We start from the raw sequence: 20,825 nt of genomic DNA, 5'->3' as shown, positions 1-20,825 counted from the left end.
TAACCTAGAAGTAACAAAAGCATGGACTCATTTTTCTGCATCATTTTTGGACAAAAAGTTTCTGATTTTTGCAATGTTACGTAGATGGAAGAAAAAAGCTGTCCTTGAAACAGTCTTGATATGTTCGTCAAAAGAGAGATCAGGGTCCAGAGTAACGCCAAGGTCCTTCACAGTTTTATTTGAGACGACTGTACAACCATTAAGATTAATTGTCAGATTCAACAGAAGATCTCTTTGTTTCTTGGGACCTAGAACAAGCATCTCTGTTTTGTCCGAGTTTAAAAGTAGAATGTTTGCAGCCATCCACTTCCTTATGTCTGAAACACAGACTTCTAGCGTGGGCAATTTTGGGGCTTCACTGTGTTTCATTGAAGTGCACAGCTGTGTGTCATCCACATAGCAGTGAAAGTTAACATTATGTTTTCGAATGACATCCCCAAGAGGTAAAACATATATGGAAAACAATAGTGGTCCTAAAACGGAACCTTGAGGAACACCGGAATTTACAGTTGATTTGTCAGAGGACAAACCATTCACAGAGACAAACTGATATCTTTCCGACAGATAAGATCTAAACCAGGCCAGAACTTGTCCGTGTAGACCAATTTGGGTTTCCAATCTCTCCAAAAGAATGTGGTGATCGATCGATGGTATCAAAAGCAGCACTAAGGTCTAGGAGCACGAGGACAGATGCAGAGCCTCGGTCTGATGCCATTAAAAGGTCATTTACCACCTTCACAAGAGCAGTCTCAGTGCTATGATGGGTTCTAAAACCAGACTGAAGCATTTCGTATACATTATTTGTCTTCAGGAAGGCAGTGAGTTGCTGCACAACAGCCTTTTCTAAAAATTTAGAGAGGAATGGAAGATTCGATATAGGCCGATAGTTTTTTATATTTTCTGGGTCAAGGTTTGGCTTTTTCAAGGCAGGCTTTATTACTGCCACTTTTAGTGAGTTTGGTACACATCCGGTGGATAGAGAGACATTTATTATGTTCAACATAGGAGGGCCAAGCACAGGAAGCAGCTCTTTCAGTAGTTTAGTTGGAATAGGGTCCAGCATGCAGCTTGACGGTTTAGAGGCCATGATTATTTTCATCATTGTGTCAAGAGATATAGTACTAAAACACTTGAGTGTCTCTCTTGATCCTAGGTACTGGCAGAGTTGTGCAGACTCAGGACAACTGAGCTTTGAAGGAATATGCAGATTTAAAGAGGAGTCCGTAATTTGCTTTCTAATAATCATGATCTTTTCCTCAAAAAGGATTATGAATTTATTACTGCTGAAGTGAAAGCCATCCTCACTTGGGGAATGTTGCTTTTTAGTTAGCTTTGCGACAGTATTAAAAATACATTTCGGATTGTTCTTATTTTCCTCAATTAAGTTGGAAAAATAGGATGATCGAGCAGCAGTGAGGGCTCTTCGATACTGCACGGTACTGTCTTTCCAAGCTAGTCGGAAGACTTCCAGTTTGGTGTGGCGCCATTTCCGTTCCAATTTTCTGGAAGCTTGCTTCAGAGCTCGGGTATTTTCTGTATACCAGGGAGCTAGTTTCTTATGAGAAATGTTTTTAGTTTTTAGGGGTGCAACTGCATCTAGGGTATTGCGCAAGGTTAAATTGAGTTCCTCAGTTAGGTGGTTAACTGATTTTTGTCCTCTGACGTCCTTGGGTAGGCAGAGGGAGTCTGGAAGGGCATCAAGGAATCTTTGTGTTGTGAATTTATAACAAAACTTTTGATGCTCCTTGGTTGGGGTCTGAACAGATTATTTGTTGCATTTGCAAACGTAATAAAATGGTGGTCCGATAGTCCAGGATTATGAGGAAAAACATTAAGATCCACAACAGTTCACTGTTAAGTGTTTGATATTGTAGTCTGTTTCTAGTATCCAGCATGACTTGAAGTCATCAATGCTGGCCAGCAATGCTATTGGTTACCAAGCTATTGTATCAAAACTGAAAGGGTGGCGGAAGAGAGTGAGTATGAGTGTTTGTACCGATCAGTGTGGGATTGTGTGTAGGCAATCTGCTGGTGCAATGTCACACATCAAAGTCTGTGAGTGTGTGCAATCAATTGGCTGAAACCGTTTCAATGATTATCACACTCATTGGTAACTCATTCATGTTAAAATTATAAGTCTGTTTCCATTTTTTTTGTGTAGCCTACTATTCCCATACATTATCATTAACTGGCACCTTTTTTCAGTGTTCTCATGAACAAAAACATGGATGACCTGAGTCAGTCAACCAACTACCCTAGAGGTTTGGAATTCACCTCCCCCTTTGAAGCTCTATGAACATGACAATTACTGTCCACTGGATCCTTTGAGTCATGTCTGATTCATTTCACAGCTCAAATACACAAATACATATCTGTCTGGTCTGCCTTTTTCACAGGTAGGGGCTGACAGGGAGCGTGCCAGGTGCTCCTTGCCTCATCCTATGACTCACCCACCTGCCGTCATTAGGTATGAAGGGGCCTGATAGCACACAAACATCCCAGGCCCCAGGGCCTTAGCAACAGACTCAGGGGCCAAACGGTTACAGCACAGTGAGTCGTGTAAACAACAAAAAAACAGTTTCTTGCCCACCTTAGCTACCTTCCTGTGACCAACGCTGTGCAGGCTACCTTTGTATGCCCCAGGTACAACTTTGAGCCAGTGTATGAATCAACATTAGAAACAGACAACAATGTCTTGAGTCATTATGCTTTTATGTAAGGATGCATTTTTGGCCTAAGTGCTGAATACTGAGGTAAAAGTTTTAAGTGTAATTTCTTGGTGGTGGTCAACACTGTTCCCTATAGACATCCCTTGAACACCATTACAATTCCCCCTGAAATCTACTTCTAGAGACATTTAATAAACAAATAGGGACAATCATTCATTTTGAAGATTGGATGACTGAAATATTATATTATTTTTGTACATTTCCCCCATATTTCCCCTGCCTCAACTATGACAGGCAGAATCCTTTAGGTTCCATTGCTTTTCAAAAGTTAAGGTTTCTAGTTCTGTCCCCCTTCTCTTCTGAAAGGTGCAGCCGTCAAACCCTAATCTCTTATTGTCTCACAAAGTTTCAGAAGGAAAGTGTCTGAGTTCTTCTTAGGTGGAGTAAAATAACACACACATATATATATATATATATATATATATATATATATATATATATATATATATATATATATTCAATTCAATAATTTATTTTATTTATTTAATAATATATTCAATCATTTGTTCCTTCTCTCCAGCAAACTAAAATCAAATTTTCCTAATTTCCTAAAGAAATTATTGTAAAGCTGAGAGAAAAATGAATGTTTCAAAACATTGATGTCAGATTAGTGATACAAGGTATGTGGTCGACAGAAAGATGTATAAAACCCAGCTTGTTGATTTCATCCTCAATCATTCATTGCTTCATGTTCCTATGCTTTTTGTGCAACAATGCAAGGGATTGTTAGAATGTTTCCTGCTCTCTGCTGATTAAAATGTTAGTTATTTAACCTAATCTGGCCTTGAGGTTTAGAAAGGGAGTTAAATGTGGTTGTGACAGGCTTTTCTTTGGAATATCACCGCATCTGAATGGACAAGAAGCACAAAAGAGATCTGTAAAGGTCTATTTAAACAAAATTGAAAAGACTAAGATGGCAGTCAGAAGGGTCAAAGAGTTAGAAAAAAGTGAGAAAAGATAATAAAAAATATGATCACATAATCCCTCTGAAAAATATTCCACAGGAGCTCTGTTTCCATAGTGATGATGTCATTTGACAGCTGGAGATTGATGCTGACAACACAACAACCTTGGTCAAGTTGGTCTTCCTGTTTATAAAAATACCAAATTGAACCATCTCCCCAACCTAAACACCCAGGGTATTTTGTAGCTCCTCCTAGCATAATGCTCACCAAATTTACAGTTTTGTTTTAAAGGTAAACATGGAGTTTGTGACATAGTAAATCATGCCATTAAAATAAAGGAAGGAAGACAAACAAGACCAAATGCTTCCTTTAAATGACCGGTGGAGTTTATACTATCCTGTCAATCTCTGACAGTCAGGTCTTAAAACCCACCATGTTTACAACACTAAGCCCTAGATACATGCACTCCACAGATATGTGCTCAACTGGAGTAAATTATCGCCCTGCCAGGGAAAAGTACGTCTTTACACAATTTATGAGTGACACACCATTCACATTGCCATGCAGAGCTAGAGCCATATCAAGGCATACATGTTTTAATACACATGACAAACACTAACCTAATTCCCCTATGATAAAAAATGGTCTCTATACATTGATAAACTCCTCATCCAGCTGTGCTACTAGTCAGAAATTTTACTAGCCAAGAAAGCCTTAGATTCGCTCAGCTTGCCGCATATAACTCATCAGACACCACAGCCCTAAGAGACAAGATGGCTTCCCATTGACTGCACTAATTACTTTGACATTTCTCTTAACAGTTGACCATGACATTTTTCATACAGCCCACACTAGAAACTGTTGATAGATTTTTGTTTTGGATTAACACACAATACTCCCATGAATACAGATGGCAAGCACCAACGTGCACATTTATTCTGGTGAAGGCCTTATCCATTAGCAATTGGCCTACAGTGTTCATAAACATCAAATGTATTCAATTTAACACCAATCATTTTCAAAATGGGTCTGACATTTCTGGTTAATAATAAAGGGAATGTTTTAGCACCCAGAGAGACTGGCCAGAGATCAGATTTGATTGATTTCACAGGTTTAACCCCATCAGTTGGCAGAAGCTGATAACTGTCATGTAAAATCATCCCACTCTGACATAACTAATCGATTATTATCATTATTATTATCTCTCAACAGACAGCTAACTCGAGATGAGATGAAGATCTATATCAGATCTTACAGTTTATGTGGGACAAATATAGTTGAAAAAGCTGTTATTGATTATAACTGTTTACATTTGAGTATTGCGCACTGCTCACAACTTATACCCTATTAGTAATAACCCATTACTGATATCTGATTTCAAATGGCAGCTTGCATTAGTAGCTCAGCTGGCAGGCTAACAGTCACAATGAGAGACTCATCTCTCGCAGCTGTCTTTATTGCACACTGTACACACTGGCCTCAGAACAAACAGTGAATTATACTGTCACTGGTACAAACAGAGAGAAATGTATCATCAAATCTAATAATTAAATCCAAAGCATCCCCGGCCTGCTTGATGAAACAATAGACCCTGAAATGCCATTGTTTTCCTCACAAGCATTGATTTATGTGCTTATGGCTGTATTGGACAGACAGACACTGCATCGTTTCATAACGGGATGCTGGTTGGTGTCAGTCTCACAGTTTATACACTGACTGGAACTGTGGCTCATATCTGAGCTGGAGATGGATCTGATGTTACAACCTGGCCCATACTGTTATGAAGGTGAGTGAGGACCCAAAAGCGGTTTAACAAAAACAGAGTCCTTTAATGTCAAAACACAGGGAAGACATAGATCCTCTTCAGATGTATTGAATAGCAAAATAGACAACCCGCAGAGAGGGCGACAAATAAATCATAAAGTCCTTCTGATATTACAGAAAAGTCCCCTTCTTAGCAGCAGAGGAGAATAGCAGGGTTAGCGGCGACAGACTGCTGGTCTCTCTGGGTAGGCGCGGGTTGTAGATGACAGAGGTACCTGATCGCACGTAGCATCAGATGAACAGGCAGATTCCGACAGGACGAGACAAGGGTGAAGCAAACGTGACGATAGTTTGGTTCTGGCATGAGAAACTCAAAACGAGAATCTGACAAAGACAGAAGCAGGAACAGAGAGAGAAATAGAGAACTAATCAGAGGGAAAAAAGGGAACAGGTGGGAAAAGGGTGAACGAGGTAGTTAGAAAAGATCAGGAACAGCTGGGGGAAGGAAAGGAAGAGAAGGTAACCTAATACGACCAGCAGGGGGAAACGAAGTGAAGAGAAAGAACAGGAACAAGACATAACATGACAATACATGACACATACGAAAAATAAAATATTTCAATAAAATATGAATATATTTAAATATATTGGGGAAATATATTTAGCAAATATATAAATAAAATATATGTACATACAGTACCAGTCAAAGGTTCGGACACCTACTCATTCAAGGGATTTTCTTATTTGTACTATTTTCAAATCAAATCAAATCAAATCTTAACAATAGCGAGGCTATATACAGGGGGTACCGGTACAGAGTCAATGTGCGGGGGCACTGGTTAGTCAAGGTAATTGAGGTAATTATGTACAGGTAGGTAGAGTTATTAAAGTGGCTATGCATAGATAATAACAGAGAGTAGCAGCAGTGTTAAAAAGGGGAGTGGGGGGGTGGCAATGCAAATCGTCTGGGTAGCCACACCTACTCATTCCAGAGGTTTTCTTTTTTTTAAACTATTTTCTACATTGTAGAATAACAGTAAAGGCATCAAAACTATGAAATAACACATATGGAATCATGTTATAAAAACCCTCTTAGGCTTCACTCCCCCTATCTGACATATCTACTGCAGCCCTCCACATACAACACCCGTTCTGCCAGTCACATTCTGTTAAAGGTCCCCAAAGCACACACATCTCTGGGTCGCTCCTCTTTTCAGTTCGCTGCATCTAGAGACTGGAACGAGCTGCAACAAACACTCAAACTGGACAATTTTATCTCAATCTCTTCATTCAAAGACTCAATCATGGACCCTCTTACTGACAGTTGTGGCTGCTTTGTGTGATGTATTGTTGTCTCTACCTTCTTGCCCTTTGTGCTGTTGTCTGTGCCCAACAATGTTTGTACCCTGTTTTGTGCTGCTACCATGTTGTTCTGCTGGCATGTTGTGTTGCTACCATGTTGTTGTCATGTTGTGTTGCTACCATGCTGTGTTGTCATGTGTTGCTGCCATGCTATGTTGTCATCTTATAGGTCTCTCTTTATGTAGTGTTGTGTTGTCTCTCTTGTTGTGATGTGTGTTTTGTCTTATATTTTTATTTTATTTACTTTTATTTGTAATCCCAGCCCCCATCCCCACAGGAGGCCTTTTGCCTTTTGGTAGGCCGTCATTGTAAATAAGAATCCGCCGAGTGCTGAAAATCGTCTGTCCTTGGTTGCAACACTCACTACCGAGTTCCAAACTGCATCTGGAAGCACCGTCAGCACAAGAACTGTTCGTTGAGAGCTTTGTGAAATGGGTTTCCATGGCCGAGCAGCCGCACACAAGCCTAAGATCACCATGCACAATGCCAAGCATCGGCTGGAGTGGTGCAAAGCTCACCGCCATTGGACTCTGGAGCAGTGGAAACGCTTTCCCTGGAGTGGTGAATCATGCTTCACCATCTGGCAGTCCGATGGACAAATCTGGGTTTGGCGGATGCCAGGAGAACGCTACCTGCCCCATGCATAATGACAGCTGTAAAGTTTGATGGAGGAGTGCTCGGTACACACATGCATATGGCATGTCCATACAGTATCTGTCTTTGTATTCTCTATATAGAATAGATATGCACTTTTCTTTGTATGATGTAATTCAAAAAATGCACTATGCAAGTGAAGGGTAGAGTGAATGGTATTGTCTACAAAACAATGAAATGGTCCAGACACCGCTGTGCATGTATTCTCTTTTGCAAACAGAACAAATGTGCTGTCCATGTATAAGGTCATGTATAGGGATGTATGTATATATAGCTGTGCTCATTGTTTAATATTCACTCTGCTTTAGCGTATTGAGGTCCTGAAACAAACCTGAAGAAAACAATTTTAACAATACCAGTAGGCTACCCATGATACTGACTGATTGCTGTTTGCAAAATACCCAGGCCAACCTATACTGCAATCCTTTGAATAAGTCTCCACCCAGAGGACATAACTGGTACTATCGGAACTGATAAAAAACCTAACCTGTTTCTGAGTCAAGATCACTTTCTGAGTCAAAATGCAAGTCGAGATCTACTGCTCAGATTTTTTTGGAACATAACTTAAACTTAAGCCTATGCAACATTTACCTATTAAAAACACTACTGTAGCAATTAGGTTTGTGCAGTAGGTTAAAGGCCCAATACATTATCACTGTGTATTGCCTTTGCTTGATTTTTATTTTATTTTTTCACACTGGTAATAGTTGTTGTATTACTTGTGAGGCATACGTTTAAATAATGTGTTTTTTATTTTACTGGGCTGATGGTGCCTGCATCTGATGGTCAGTCTCAGCTGAGGGAGAGAGCAGCAGACTGAGGGTACACTTCTCAACGTCCCTCCGCTCTCCCTTTGTTCCACTAACACTGCCCAAAACGAGACAAGTCTTCCAGCTAATGGCGAAACTCCAGTCGCACCACATTATTTCTGCCTCATGCACAAATTCATGTTATTACTCAGAGAAATATTCCTCAATATTAAAAAAATACCCAAGCCTATTGATACCCTTTCCTACTCATTCATTACAGTTGCAGTGTTGGTAGATGAGTGAGTGGAAGTAGGTAGAACACACATTTTCTGGCTTATATAGTGTTGAAGTGTTGAATAAAAAGTGTTGACAGTGCTGAGTAAGAACTTAAACATGAACTCACTCATTAAAACAGCATCTCTTTGCTGTATTCGTTGACAGTCTCTCTCTGGTCATGGTTTTAAAAGTTTTCAAATCTCACAGTATCAACTTTTTTTTACGCCTGCTACGCTACTGCAGACAAAATCTGAGCAATCCAATTGGCCAGTGGTAGGCCTATAGTGCAGTTGATTTGGTGTCAGTGCTGCAGGGAAGGCGGATTTGTACCTTCAGACACATTAAATGGCTCTAAATCGGAACACTACAACTACCCGGCGCTTAGGGCAGCTGAATCCGGTGCAGCTGCTTTTACGGAAAAAAGTATGAAAATGTGTGTACTCACTAAAGGGGAAGGGAAAGTGCACTCCCTAAAAGGACACTGGATTATTATTTTTTTTAAACTTTGTTTAACTAGGTGTAACGGATGTGAAACGGCTAGCTTAGTTAGCGGTGCGCGCTAAATAGCGTTTCAATCGGTGACGTCACTTGCTCTGAGACCTTGAAGTAGTAGTTCCCCTTGCTCTGTGATGGCTGTGGCTTTTGTGGAGCGATGGGTAACGATGCTTCGTGGGTGACTGTTGTTGATGTGTGCAGAGGGTCCCTGGTTCGCGCCCGGTTATGGGCAAGGGGACGGTCTAAAGTTATCCGGAATTTCGGTTGACTGACGGTCTAAAGTTATCCGGAATTTCGGTTGACTGACGTGCCCAAAGTAGACTGCCTGTTACTCAGGCCCAGAAGCTAGAATATGCATTTGATAGAAAACACTCTGAAGTTTCTAAAACTGTTAAAATAATTTCTGTGAGTATAACAGAACTGATATGGCAGGCGAAAACCCGAGGGAAATCCATCCAGAAATGTTTTTTTGTTTGAGGTCACAGGCCACTTCAATGCTTGCCTATGGGATATACAAATAGATAGGACCCAGATTGCAGTTCCTATGGCTTCCACTAGATGTCAACAGTCTTTAGAAAGGGTTTCAGGCTTGTTTTTTGAAAAATGAGCAAATAGTTGGAAAAACTACAAGGTGTCTCTCATTAGAAATCTAGTCTTGTTGGCGTGTGAATGAGGTGCGCGCTCTTCGTTATTTATCTTCCCTGTTGAACATATTATTCTCCATGTTAAATATTAGTTTATTTAGATATTAGAGTACCTGAGGATAAATTAGACACATCGTTTGACTTTTTTGGACGAACTTTACTGGTAACTCTTTCGATTTTTGTATGCATGTTGAACAAGTGGATTACTGAATCAAGCGCGCCAACTAAACTGACATTTTTGGCATATAAAGGACTTTATCAAACAAAACAACCATTCATTGTGTAGCTGGGACCCTTGGGGTTGCAAAACAGAGGAAAATCTTCAAAAGGTAAGTGATTTATTTAATCGCTATTTGTGATGCCTGTGCTGGTTGAAAAAGTATTTTGTTTTGGGGCGCTGTCCTCAGATGGTATGCTTTCGCTGTAAAGCGTTTTTGAAATCTGACAACGAGGTTGGATTAACAAGAAGTTAAACTTTTAAAGGATGTAGGACACTTGTATTTTCATGAATGTTTAAAATTAGGATGTTTGTATTTTGAACATCGGGCTCTGCAATTTCATCGGATGGTGTCGGAAGGTGTCCCACTAGTGGTTCATGCTCCCAAACAGGTTTTAAGAACAAATTCTTATTTACAATGAGCCCAGTGGGTTAACTGCCTTGTTAAAGGGCAGAATTACAGATTTTTACCTTGTCAGTTCAGGGATTCGAGCTAGCAACCTTTCGGTTACTGGCCCAGCACTCTAACCACTAGGGTCCCTCCCACCCCAAGAGCATCTGCTAAATTACAAAAATGTAAAAATGTAAATGTACCGCCAAAAGGCACGAGACGAAAAAAACATGTTTTTTTAAAACGCAAAGCTTTATCGTTGTTTTTTTTACAGAAATGTTTGGGATTGACTAGAAATGCCTTGGAGATCAACAGATCCCGATCAACCGGTTGGTGACCACTGACATACCCATATACAGTGGGGCAAAAAAGTATTTAGTCAGCCACCAATTGTGCAAGTTCTCCCACTTCAAAAGATGAGAGAGGCCTGTAATTTTCATCATAGGTACACTTCAACTATGACAGACAAAATGAGAGAAAATCATGAAAAAAAATCCAGAAAATCACATTGTAGGATTTTTAATGATTTTATTTGCAAACTATGGTGGAAAATAAGAACTCTCTGTGTTGTCGTTGGTATCAAAGAAAAATGTAATTTGGTCTTTAAGATGTTCACAGAATGTTGGTTCTGTGAGGAGCTGAGGATTCAACCTCCAGACCCTCTCGTTTGGTACGATGTCACCCAATCTCAGGGAAAAGGTGAGTGGACTGTGGTCCGAGATTATAATGTCATGATACCTCACATTACAGGTATAGCATCAACCAAAAAGTAGTCAATTCGAGTATAAACATTGTGAACATGAGAGTAAAAGGAGTATTCCCTACCCGTAGGGTTAGCGATCCTTCATATATCAAATAAGTTCACATTTTTAATGTAGGTATTCAAGAATTCACTTGAATAGGAGGTAGGGGTTTGCCGGGTAGAGGATCTATCCAAATATTGGTCTAGCACACAGTTAAGGTCCCCTTCAATGACCAGGTTAGTATGGGAGATATCTGGAATCAGGGCAAGGACTCTTTAAAAAAAAGAGGGGTTATCAATGTTTGGCCAATAGATATTTCGATATTTAGTTACAGAAGTAGAGTGGATCTCTCCTATTACGATCACATAACGACCCTCTTTATCAGCAATAGTGGTTTTATGTAGAAAGGGAATTCCTTTCCGTATCAGAATCGCTGTGCCTCTCATTTTGGCAGAGAAGTTAGAGTGATACACTTGCCCCACCCACCTACATTTAAGTCTGCTTTGAGAATTATTTTTCAGATGGGTTTCTTGCAAAAATATAATATCAGACGAGAGTGCTTTCAAGTGGGCTAGGACCTGGCCTCTCTTAATTGGATTGTTTAAACCCTTGACATTCCAGGAAGTGAATGTAAGCCCCGCCCTCCTCTCATTTGTAGTGCCTATGGTGGCCTGCATAACATGTAACTCAATAAAAAGGTAAGAAAGCGCACCAAACCATAACGATCAGCATATGTAGCACCTACACCCGAGCAATATCCAACCCACCCCTCCCCCTGCAAGCACCTTTACTTCCCAGCCTGTTCCCCTACTTTTCCCAACATTTACCCCCCCATCAACCCACCTTTAACAGGCGTACACAAATAGGAGAGAAAAAAATAAAAATAATAAACACATTGTCTGGCCGATGCCAAAAAAGCACGGCGCGACCTCGAACTAGGTAAAACAAAAATAAAATCCCAACTATACATTCCCCTCTCACTATCCTAGAACTTCTACTAACATTTGAACTGAGGAGACTCCCGCGAATAAAGTGTTCAATTAGCGTTCTAAGCATCTAAACCTAAACAGATTAAGTTGCAACTTAAACATATTGCGCACTTAAGCATCATCTTGGGTCAATCCCTGAGATAAACAAGATATAATATCAAAAGATTATATTGCTAAGCAATGCCGGTATAAACATAAACCATCAGCAACATAGACAGCAGTACATTTACATATTGTGGGTTAGGAGATCGGAACAAGGATTTTGCTAAATTAAACTTACCCCCCCGATCAACAAAAACAAAACAATTAAAAAGAAAAGAAAAAAATATGTTATATACATACATACATAAATACATACATACATACAAAAAAATACATTTTTTTTATATATATACACTTATACACACACACATACATACATATGCATATATACACATACATACCTATATCTACATACACAAACATTCATACTCCAGAATAATAATATACACTCATTTAAAATATACACATACATAATACTAAAATGCTAAGAGAAAATAATAATAGAGTACAAATAATAATTATATGTACGCACACCTATACAGACACATGCACTACATAGGGTTGGTGGGAATCTAATCGGGAGAGCGGCCCACGGCTATGACAAAGGCAGAACTGCACAAAACATCAACTTGCTAACCAGGTGTCTGCGTCTGCCCCTTCCCAACCATCACCCCCAGTCCCCTGCAAGCAATAAATAAATGGTATGGTAATAAGAATAATGTAAGAATTGAAAAATAATTAACGAAACAAAACAAAAATGGGGGAATGTAAGTATATCCATCCGAAAGTGTCAATGATCAAACCTGGAAGGCCTCCCAAATAGGCATCTCTCTGAACACAGCCGGAATGAAAGTGAACTTAAGTTAAATGAGAGCTCTGACCGCCTCCATTGGTTGTCTCAGCGTCTTACATGTTCGGTAGCCCTTGCTGAGACGTTTAATATGGTTTCACCCGTTATGGTAAAGTATGGATTCGAGTCCATGAGCAGACCGTAACACACAATGACAAGGCACTCTAACCTGTACGGGGGATTGGCGTATATTCCCGGATAAACTTCTCTGTGTCCAAAACCGAGGAGAGCCAAATCTTCTCACCGGAAAGCGGGGTAATTCTTAGTCTTGCAGGGAAGAGCAAGGCTGGGCGAAGGTTTGTCGAGTTTGGTCATTACATTTACATTTAAGTCATTTAGCAGACGCTCTTATCCAGAGCGACTTACAAATTGGTGCGTTCACCTTAAGACATCCAGTGGAACAGCCACTTTACAATAGTGCATCTAAATCTTTTAAGGGGGGTGAGAAGGATTACTTTATCCTATCCTAGGTATTCCTGAAAGAGGTGGGGTTTCAGGTGTCTCCGGAAGGTGGTGATTGACTCCGCTGTCCTGGCGTCGTGAGGGAGTTTGTTCCACCATTGGGGGGCCAGAGCAGCGAACAGTTTTGACTGGGCTGCGCGGGAACTGTACTTCCTCAGTGGTAGGGAGGCGAGCAGGCCAGAGGTGGATGAACGCAGTGCCCTTGTTTGGGTGTAGGGCCTGATCAGAGCCTGGAGGTACTGAGGTGCCGTTCCCCTCACAGCTCCGTAGGCAAGCACCATGGTCTTGTAGCGGATGCGAGCTTCAACTGGAAGCCAGTGGAGAGAGCGGAGGAGCGGGGTGACGTGAGAGAACTTGGGAAGGTTGAACACCAGACGGGCTGCGGCGTTCTGGATGAGTTGTAGGGGTTTAATGGCACAGGCAGGGAGCCCAGCCAACAGCGAGTTGCAGTAATCCAGACGGGAGATGACAAGTGCCTGGATTAGGACCTGCGCTGCTTCCTGTGTGAGGCAGGGTCGTACTCTGCGGATGTTGTAGAGCATGAACCTACAAGAACGGGCCACCGCCTTGATGTTAGTTGAGAACGACAGGGTGTTGTCCAGGATCACGCCAAGGTTCTTAGCGCTCTGGGAGGAGGACACAATGGAGTTGTCAACCGTGATGGCGAGATCATGGAATGGGCAGTCCTTCCCCGGGAGGAAGAGCAGCTCCGTCTTGCCGAGGTTCAGCTTGAGGTGGTGATCCGTCATCCACACTGATATGTCTGCCAGACATGCAGAGATGCGATTCGCCACCTGGTTAGATTTGCCGAAGGGAGGGCAGTTGAGTAGCAACTGTTGGGTAGCAGTTGTCCAATGTTTTACCAGCGCGAGTACTACAGTCAATGGGTTGGTAGAAGTTCTGTGGAATTTTCCTCAAATTTGCGTTGTTAAAATCCTGAGCTACAGTAAATGCGGTCTCAAGATATGTGGTTTCCAGTTTGCATAAAGTCCAGTGTAGTACTTTAAGGGCCGTTGTGGTATCGGCTTGAAGGGGAATACATACGGCTGTGACTATAACCGAAGATAATTCTCTTGGGAGGTAATACGGTCAGCATTTGATTGTGAGGTATTCTAGGTTGGGTGAACAAAAGGACTCTGTATGTTATCACAATTACACCATGAGTGGTTAATCATGAATTATACACCCCCACATTTCTTCTTCCCTGAGAGTTCTTTATTCCTGTCTGCGCGATATACTGAGAACCCAGATGCCATAATGGATGGGGAGAGTACTTCCCGAGAGAGCCATGTTTCCATGAAACAGAGTATGGTGCAAGAAATATGTATACCGCAAAGTTACTTAGGAGCTAGAAGCAGAGCTGCCATATATGTCGGAGCCATCTTACTACCATAAAGGCCTGATTGATGATGTGCTATAGAGATGGTTGTCCTTCTAGAAGGTTCTCCCATCTCCACAGAGGAACTCTGGAGCTCTGTCAGAGTGACCATCGGGTTCTCAGTCACATCTTGGTCACAAACTTCTTCCATTTAAGAATGATGGAGGCCACTGTGTTCTTGGGGACATTCAATGCTGCAGACATTTTTTGGTACCCTTCCCCAGATCTGTGCCTTGACACAATCCTGTCTCGGAGCTCTACTGACAATTCCTTCGACCTCGTGGCTTGGTTTTTGCTCTGACATGCACTGTCAACTGTGGGACCTTATATAAACAGGTATGTGCCTTTCCAAACATGTCCAGTCAGTTAAATTTACCACAGGTGGATTCTAATCAAGTTATAGAAACATCTCAAGGATGATCAATGGAACAGGATGCACCTGAGCTCTATTTCGAGTCTCAGAGCAAAGGGTCTGAATACTTATGTAAATAGGAAGAAATTAGTAGGGATTTATTTGGTCTTTATTTTATTTTCATGGCAGTACAGAATTGAGCAGATCATGATTGATTGTACATTCCAGCACAGTAGGCAGCAGCATGCATTTAAACGATTGTTTGCGGACCGCCATGATATCATAGAAGAAAAAGAGAAGACATGACAGGGGAATTCCTTATAGTGAAGCGACATGCTTTCTTCTGTCCGATGTTTATCAGGTCAGTGCAGATGACAGATACAAGACCAGGAGACAAGGATAGGATGCCTGTTAAGAATATTGAGATTCAGCCATAGTTCACATCAACCATAAACAGACAGAAAAATACAGTACATGTATGGGGAAGTATAGAGATGGTGGTTAGATTGGCCAAACTCATCATTACACACACCCTTCGCACCATCCCCCCAATGCACTACAGTTTCACTTCCCCATTGGTCTCTCTGCTTTCTCTTGCTTCAGTCTTGCGTGTACTACTATATATACACACACTCCCTCTTTCTGTATTTTTTCATTTCTTTTTTCAAACAGGGCATGTCAACAACCTTAGTTATACCGAGTGTGTGTTTGTGTGCGCTTGTTTGTGCAGAGCTAGCAGCTGATTTCGGACTGAGTATTTCAATCATCTTCCCCAGAACTATTACTGTATTACTGTATTACTGTACTATTACAAGCCCGGATGGCGGAGAGGGCAGTGCCACAAGAGAACACAGGGATCAATACAGGGATCCAACAGTCCAATGGTCCATACCCTGAAGCCACAGCTGAGAGCCTGGACCTTGAGGATTCGCATCAACAGGGTAAGAAGCACCTGGGTGCTTTCAGTAATTTTCCTTCAAATGGTACTTTAAATAAGTAGCTAAGCAAAACATGTGTTTGACTCTGCTTGTGTAAACAGTAATATGACATTTTCATTGTGTCTGTCTGCCTGTCTGTCTGTCTACTCTGTACGTAGGCGCGTGTGTGTATGACCTGTGTCCAGGCACCAGTTCATCCTGTATGACCACCAAAGAGCTGCAGCAGCACTGGGGCGCGGTGAAGCACAGACTGAAGCCGGTCAAGCTGTTGTTTGAGATTCCTTCTGCACGCACCATAGCGCAGCACCTGTCCAAATATGTTGTGAGCTCTATTTTATGTACAGCATACAGCAAAGATTGTCAACTGGCGGTCCGCAGTCCAAATTCAATTTATTTGACCCCCTCTCAAAGTTTTCTATGCCCAATTTCTAAAATTGGATCTAGTTTTTGGACATAAAAGGCTGTAAAATGACTAGGAATTCACCTCAAAATGTTCCACTCAGAAATAGAAGCATATGAGATTGTGTACCAATGTAATCAAGGTTGGAAATTATGTTTTTGTCAAACACAATAATCTGTTAAGGCTTGTGTCAATTTGCAGAGTACAAATGATTTATAATTACTGTATGTTCTGCCCCTTGACTATCCGCTCAAGAAAAAAGCAGCGCTGAGTCTAGTTGATGATCCCTGGCATATAGTTTAGGGCATGGAAAAACATACTTTGTGAATTCTTCACCGTAGTTAGTCAGTGTTGCAGGAAAGACAATTCCATATTTTATTGTCTTTTATTGAAAGATAGTCGAGTGAGTTTTAATAATAAAGTTGCAAGATATGAGGTTTTCTAAGTTAGAAGTTTGTCCCAATGTTCCTGTGTTCTCCAGGTGTACCAGATCGTGTTGATCCGGTCAGGCAGCTACGACTCCAAGCGCGTGTCTGTCGAGCGTCGCTATAGCGACTTCATCCATCTCCACCAGCAGCTCCTTGAAGACTTCAGCGAGGAGCTTGAGGAGGTCATACTTCCCCGGAAACTCCTAACTGGAAATTTTAACCCCGAGACCATCTGGGAACGCCGCCTGGCTCTGCGGGACTACCTGGCCCAGCTCTATGCAGTCCGTTGCGTCCGACATTCCCACCACTTCCTGGATTTCTTCACTGAGCCCGAGCAAAGACGAGCACACGGCCTGCTCCGAGCAGGGCAGTTTGGGCCAGCTGTCGCTCTACTAGAGACTGTCCTGGAGCTTCAGGAGAAGATGGGAGGGTGGCAGAGTCCTGTTCTGCTGGTGCCTACGCTGTGTGCCCTCACAGTGTGCCAGAGAGACCTGGAAGAGCCGGAGTCTGCGTTCACCATGGGCCAGAGGGCGCTGCCCACGGTAAGGCGCTATGGGCTGAAGCGCTATAGAGGGCCACTGCTGGAGATGATGGTGGATCTGGGATACCAGTTAGGGCGACCTGTGGCTCAGCTGCAGGAGGAGTTGGTTCAAGTTAGGGATGCAGAGAGGGGACTGGTGTCTTTTCGCTCCCTTAAGGAGTTGGTGGTGCAGGAGTTTACCTAGGCCTGATTCAGTTGAGATAAGCATGCACAACTTTAAATTATCCAATGACATCAATAGGGGTTGTGCAAACACTTCCACTGGGGAGAACATGTCCTTTAAAGTATAGACTTTATTCAGGAATTCTAGACCTAGCCTTCTTTACCAGGGTTGAGCCAATTCCATTTAAATTCAATCAATTCAGGAAGTAGAAATTCCAATTCAAGGGTCTTTTCAATAACATTTATGTTGGAGCACTCTTTTGAACATGTAAATGCAGACTTGTCCCCCTGCCCCACCCAACTGTTTTCTTTCAAAACTGTATTTTAATAATGAAAGATATAACTTACATTTTCCCACTTACACCACCAGGGTCTTAACATATATATAAGTATCAATCAAAAGTGTAGACACAACAACTCATTCAAGGGTTTTTATTTGTACTATTTTCTACATTGTAGAGTAATAGTATATACATCACAACTATGAAATAACACATATGGAATCATAGTACCCCAAAAAAGTGTTAAATCAAAATATATTTTATATTTAAGATTCTTCAAAGTAGCCACCCTTTGCCTTGATGACAGTTTTGAACACTCCTGGCATTCTCTCAACCAGCTACATGAGGAATGCCATTCCAACAGTCTTGAATTAGTTCCTACATATGCCGAGCACTTGTTGGCTGCTTTTTCTTCACTCTGCGGTCCAACTCATCCCAAACCATCTCAATTGGGTTGAGGTTGGGGGATTGTGGAGGCCAGGTCATCTGATCACTGTCCTTCTTGGTCAAATAGCCCTTACACAGCCTGGAAGTGTGTTGGGTCATTGTCCTGTTGAAAATCAAATGATAGTCTCACTAAGTGCAAACCCGATGGGATGGCGTATCACTGCAGAATGCTGTGTTAGCCATGCTGGTTAAGTGTGCCTTCTAAATAAATCACCTACAGTATCACCATCACACCTCCTCCTCCATGCTTCACGGTGGGAGCCACCCATGCGGAAATCATCCATTCACATACTCTGCATCTTACAAAGACTCGGCCGTTGGAACCAAAAATCTCAAATTTGGACTCATCAGACCAAAGGACAGATTTCCACCGGTCTAATGGCTATTGCTTGTCTTTCTTGGACCAAGGAAGTCTCTTCTTATTGGTGTCCTTTAGTAGTGGTTTCTTTGCATCAATTTGACCATGAAGGTCTGATTCACGCAGTCTCATTTGAACAGTTGATGTTGAGATGTGTCTGTTACTTCAACTCTGTGAAGCTGGGCTGCAATCTATTTGGGCTGCAATCTGAGGTGCAGTTAACTTTAATGAACTTATCCTCTGCAGCAGAGGTAATTCTGGGTCTTCCATTCCTGTGGCAGTCCTCATGAGAGCCAGTTTTATCATAGCGCTTGATGGTTTTTGCAACTGCACTTGAAGAAACTTTTGAAATTCTTGACTGACCTTCATGTCTCAAAGTAATAATGGACTGTCGTTTCTCTTCGCTTATTTGAGCTGTTCTTGCCATAATATGGATTGGTCTTTTACCAAATAGGGCAATCTTCTGTATACCATTCCGAACTCAAAAGCATTAACAAAGGAAGAAATCCCACAAATTAACCTGTTAATTGAAATGCATTCTTGGTGACTACCTCATGAAGATGGTTGAAAGAATGCCAAGAGAGTGCAAAGCTGTCATCAAGGCAAAGGGTGGCTACTTTATAAAATATAAAATTCATAAAATATAAAAATATATTTTGATTTGTTTAACACTTTTTTGGTTACTACATGATTCCATATGTTTTATTTCATGGTTTTGATGTCTTCACTATTATTCTACAATGTAGAAAATAGTCAAAATAAAGAAAAACCCTTGAAGGAGTAGGTGTCTTTTGACTGGTACTGTGTGTGTGTACACAGACACACACACTCATATATATTTATATTCATTCATCTACATTCCACCAAAATAGAATTATCTAAATGAAAACTATCAATGTGAATAATATGAAAATACAATTCAATGAAGGAATTGTACATTTCCTGTTGAGAATGAGAAAAACAAAACAAAATGACATTCAACGAAACAAAAAGGTTCAGAGCAATAAAATAAACGTGTTTTCCTATTCCATTTCAAATTGGTTGGAAAGTGACATTTTTTGTTTTGCATGAAATGTTGACTGGTTTAGAATTGGCATAGACATTAGGCAATGGCATCAACATACTGAATAAATATTATTTATCAAATTTAAGCATTTTGTTAAATTAAGATGCATGTTTGTGTCTTGGCTGCCCAATTAAAAACAAATTCAGTGTTGAAATGAATGAGCAGTGAGTACATCAAATACATTTTCAGTGAACAAAACATTGTTTAGTCATCGTTTGTTCTATTCTAATCACATAGAATAAAGAAGTTTGAAGAACTCAATGGTTCAGAGCGGTGGTACTTTACACAATAACAGCTACCGACTGGGAAATGTCATTTATTTCACAACATCCTCTCATTGATCCATATTATCACTTGTAAAAATAACAAGCTACACTACATGACAAAGTATGTGGACACCTGCTCGTCAAACATCTCTTTCCAAAATCATGGGCAATAATATGGTGTTGGTCCCCCTCTACTGCTATAATAAATAGATGTCTCTCTTCTGGGAAGGCTTTCCACTAGATGTTGGAACATTGCTGCAGGGACTTGCTTCCATTCAGCCACAAGCATTAGTGAGGTCGGACACTGATGTTGGGCGATTAGACCTGGCTCGCAGACGGCGTTCCAATTCATCCCAAGGATGTTTGATGGGTTTGAGGTCAGGGCTCTGTGCAGGCCAGTCAAGTTCTTCCACACCAATCTCAACAAACCATTTCTGTATGGACCTCGCTTTGTGCACGAGGGCATTGTCATGCTGAAACAAAGGGCCTTCCCAAAACCGTTGCCACACAAGTTGGAAGCACAGAATCGTCTAGAATGTCATTGCATGCTGTAGCATTAAGATTTCTCTTCACTGGAACTAAGGAGACTAGCCTAAACAATGAAAAACAACCCCAGAACATTAGTCCTTTTCCACCAAACTTTACAGTTGCCACTATGCAATGGGGCTGGGAGCGTTCTCCTGGCATCCGCCAAACCCAGATCTGTCGATCCCACTGCCAGTTGGTGAAGCACGATTCATCACTCCAGAGAACGTGTTTCCACTGCTCCAGAGTCCATTGGCGGCAAGCTTTACAACACTCCAGCCGACGCTTGGCATTGTGATCATAGGCTTGTGTGCGGCTCCTCGGCCATGGAACCCCATTTCATGAAGCTCCCGACGAACAGCTCTTGCGCTGACGTTGCTTCCAGAGGCAGTTTGGAACTCGGTAGTGAGT

General features: G+C 41.5%; 1 protein-coding gene across 4 annotated transcripts in view; it reads left to right on the top strand.

Moving 5' to 3' along the window:
* Nucleotides 1–15,510: 15,510 nt before the first annotated feature.
* The window catches only part of LOC115133990 (sorting nexin-20-like), a 35,047-nt gene continuing 29,732 nt past the window's right edge, over nt 15,511–20,825 (top strand). The window contains exons 1-3 of one of the 4 annotated variants that reach the window (XM_029667482.1): nt 15,511–15,943; nt 16,099–16,262; nt 16,822–17,310. In XM_029667482.1, the coding sequence (XP_029523342.1) occupies nt 15,823–15,943; nt 16,099–16,262; nt 16,822–17,310 (774 nt within the window). In that variant the 5' untranslated portion in view covers nt 15,511–15,822. The remainder of the gene's footprint in view (nt 15,944–16,098; nt 16,263–16,821; nt 17,311–20,825) is intronic. The other 3 variants (XM_029667484.1, XM_029667483.1, XM_029667481.2) reach the window with 3 other exon arrangements.

This window comes from Oncorhynchus nerka, linkage group LG9a (genome assembly GCF_034236695.1).
Source record: "Oncorhynchus nerka isolate Pitt River linkage group LG9a, Oner_Uvic_2.0, whole genome shotgun sequence".
In the NCBI taxonomy this organism is placed as follows: domain Eukaryota; kingdom Metazoa; phylum Chordata; class Actinopteri; order Salmoniformes; family Salmonidae; genus Oncorhynchus; species Oncorhynchus nerka.
The sequence above is the reverse complement of the archived record's forward strand: the minus strand, read 5'-3'. Positions and strand labels throughout refer to the sequence as shown.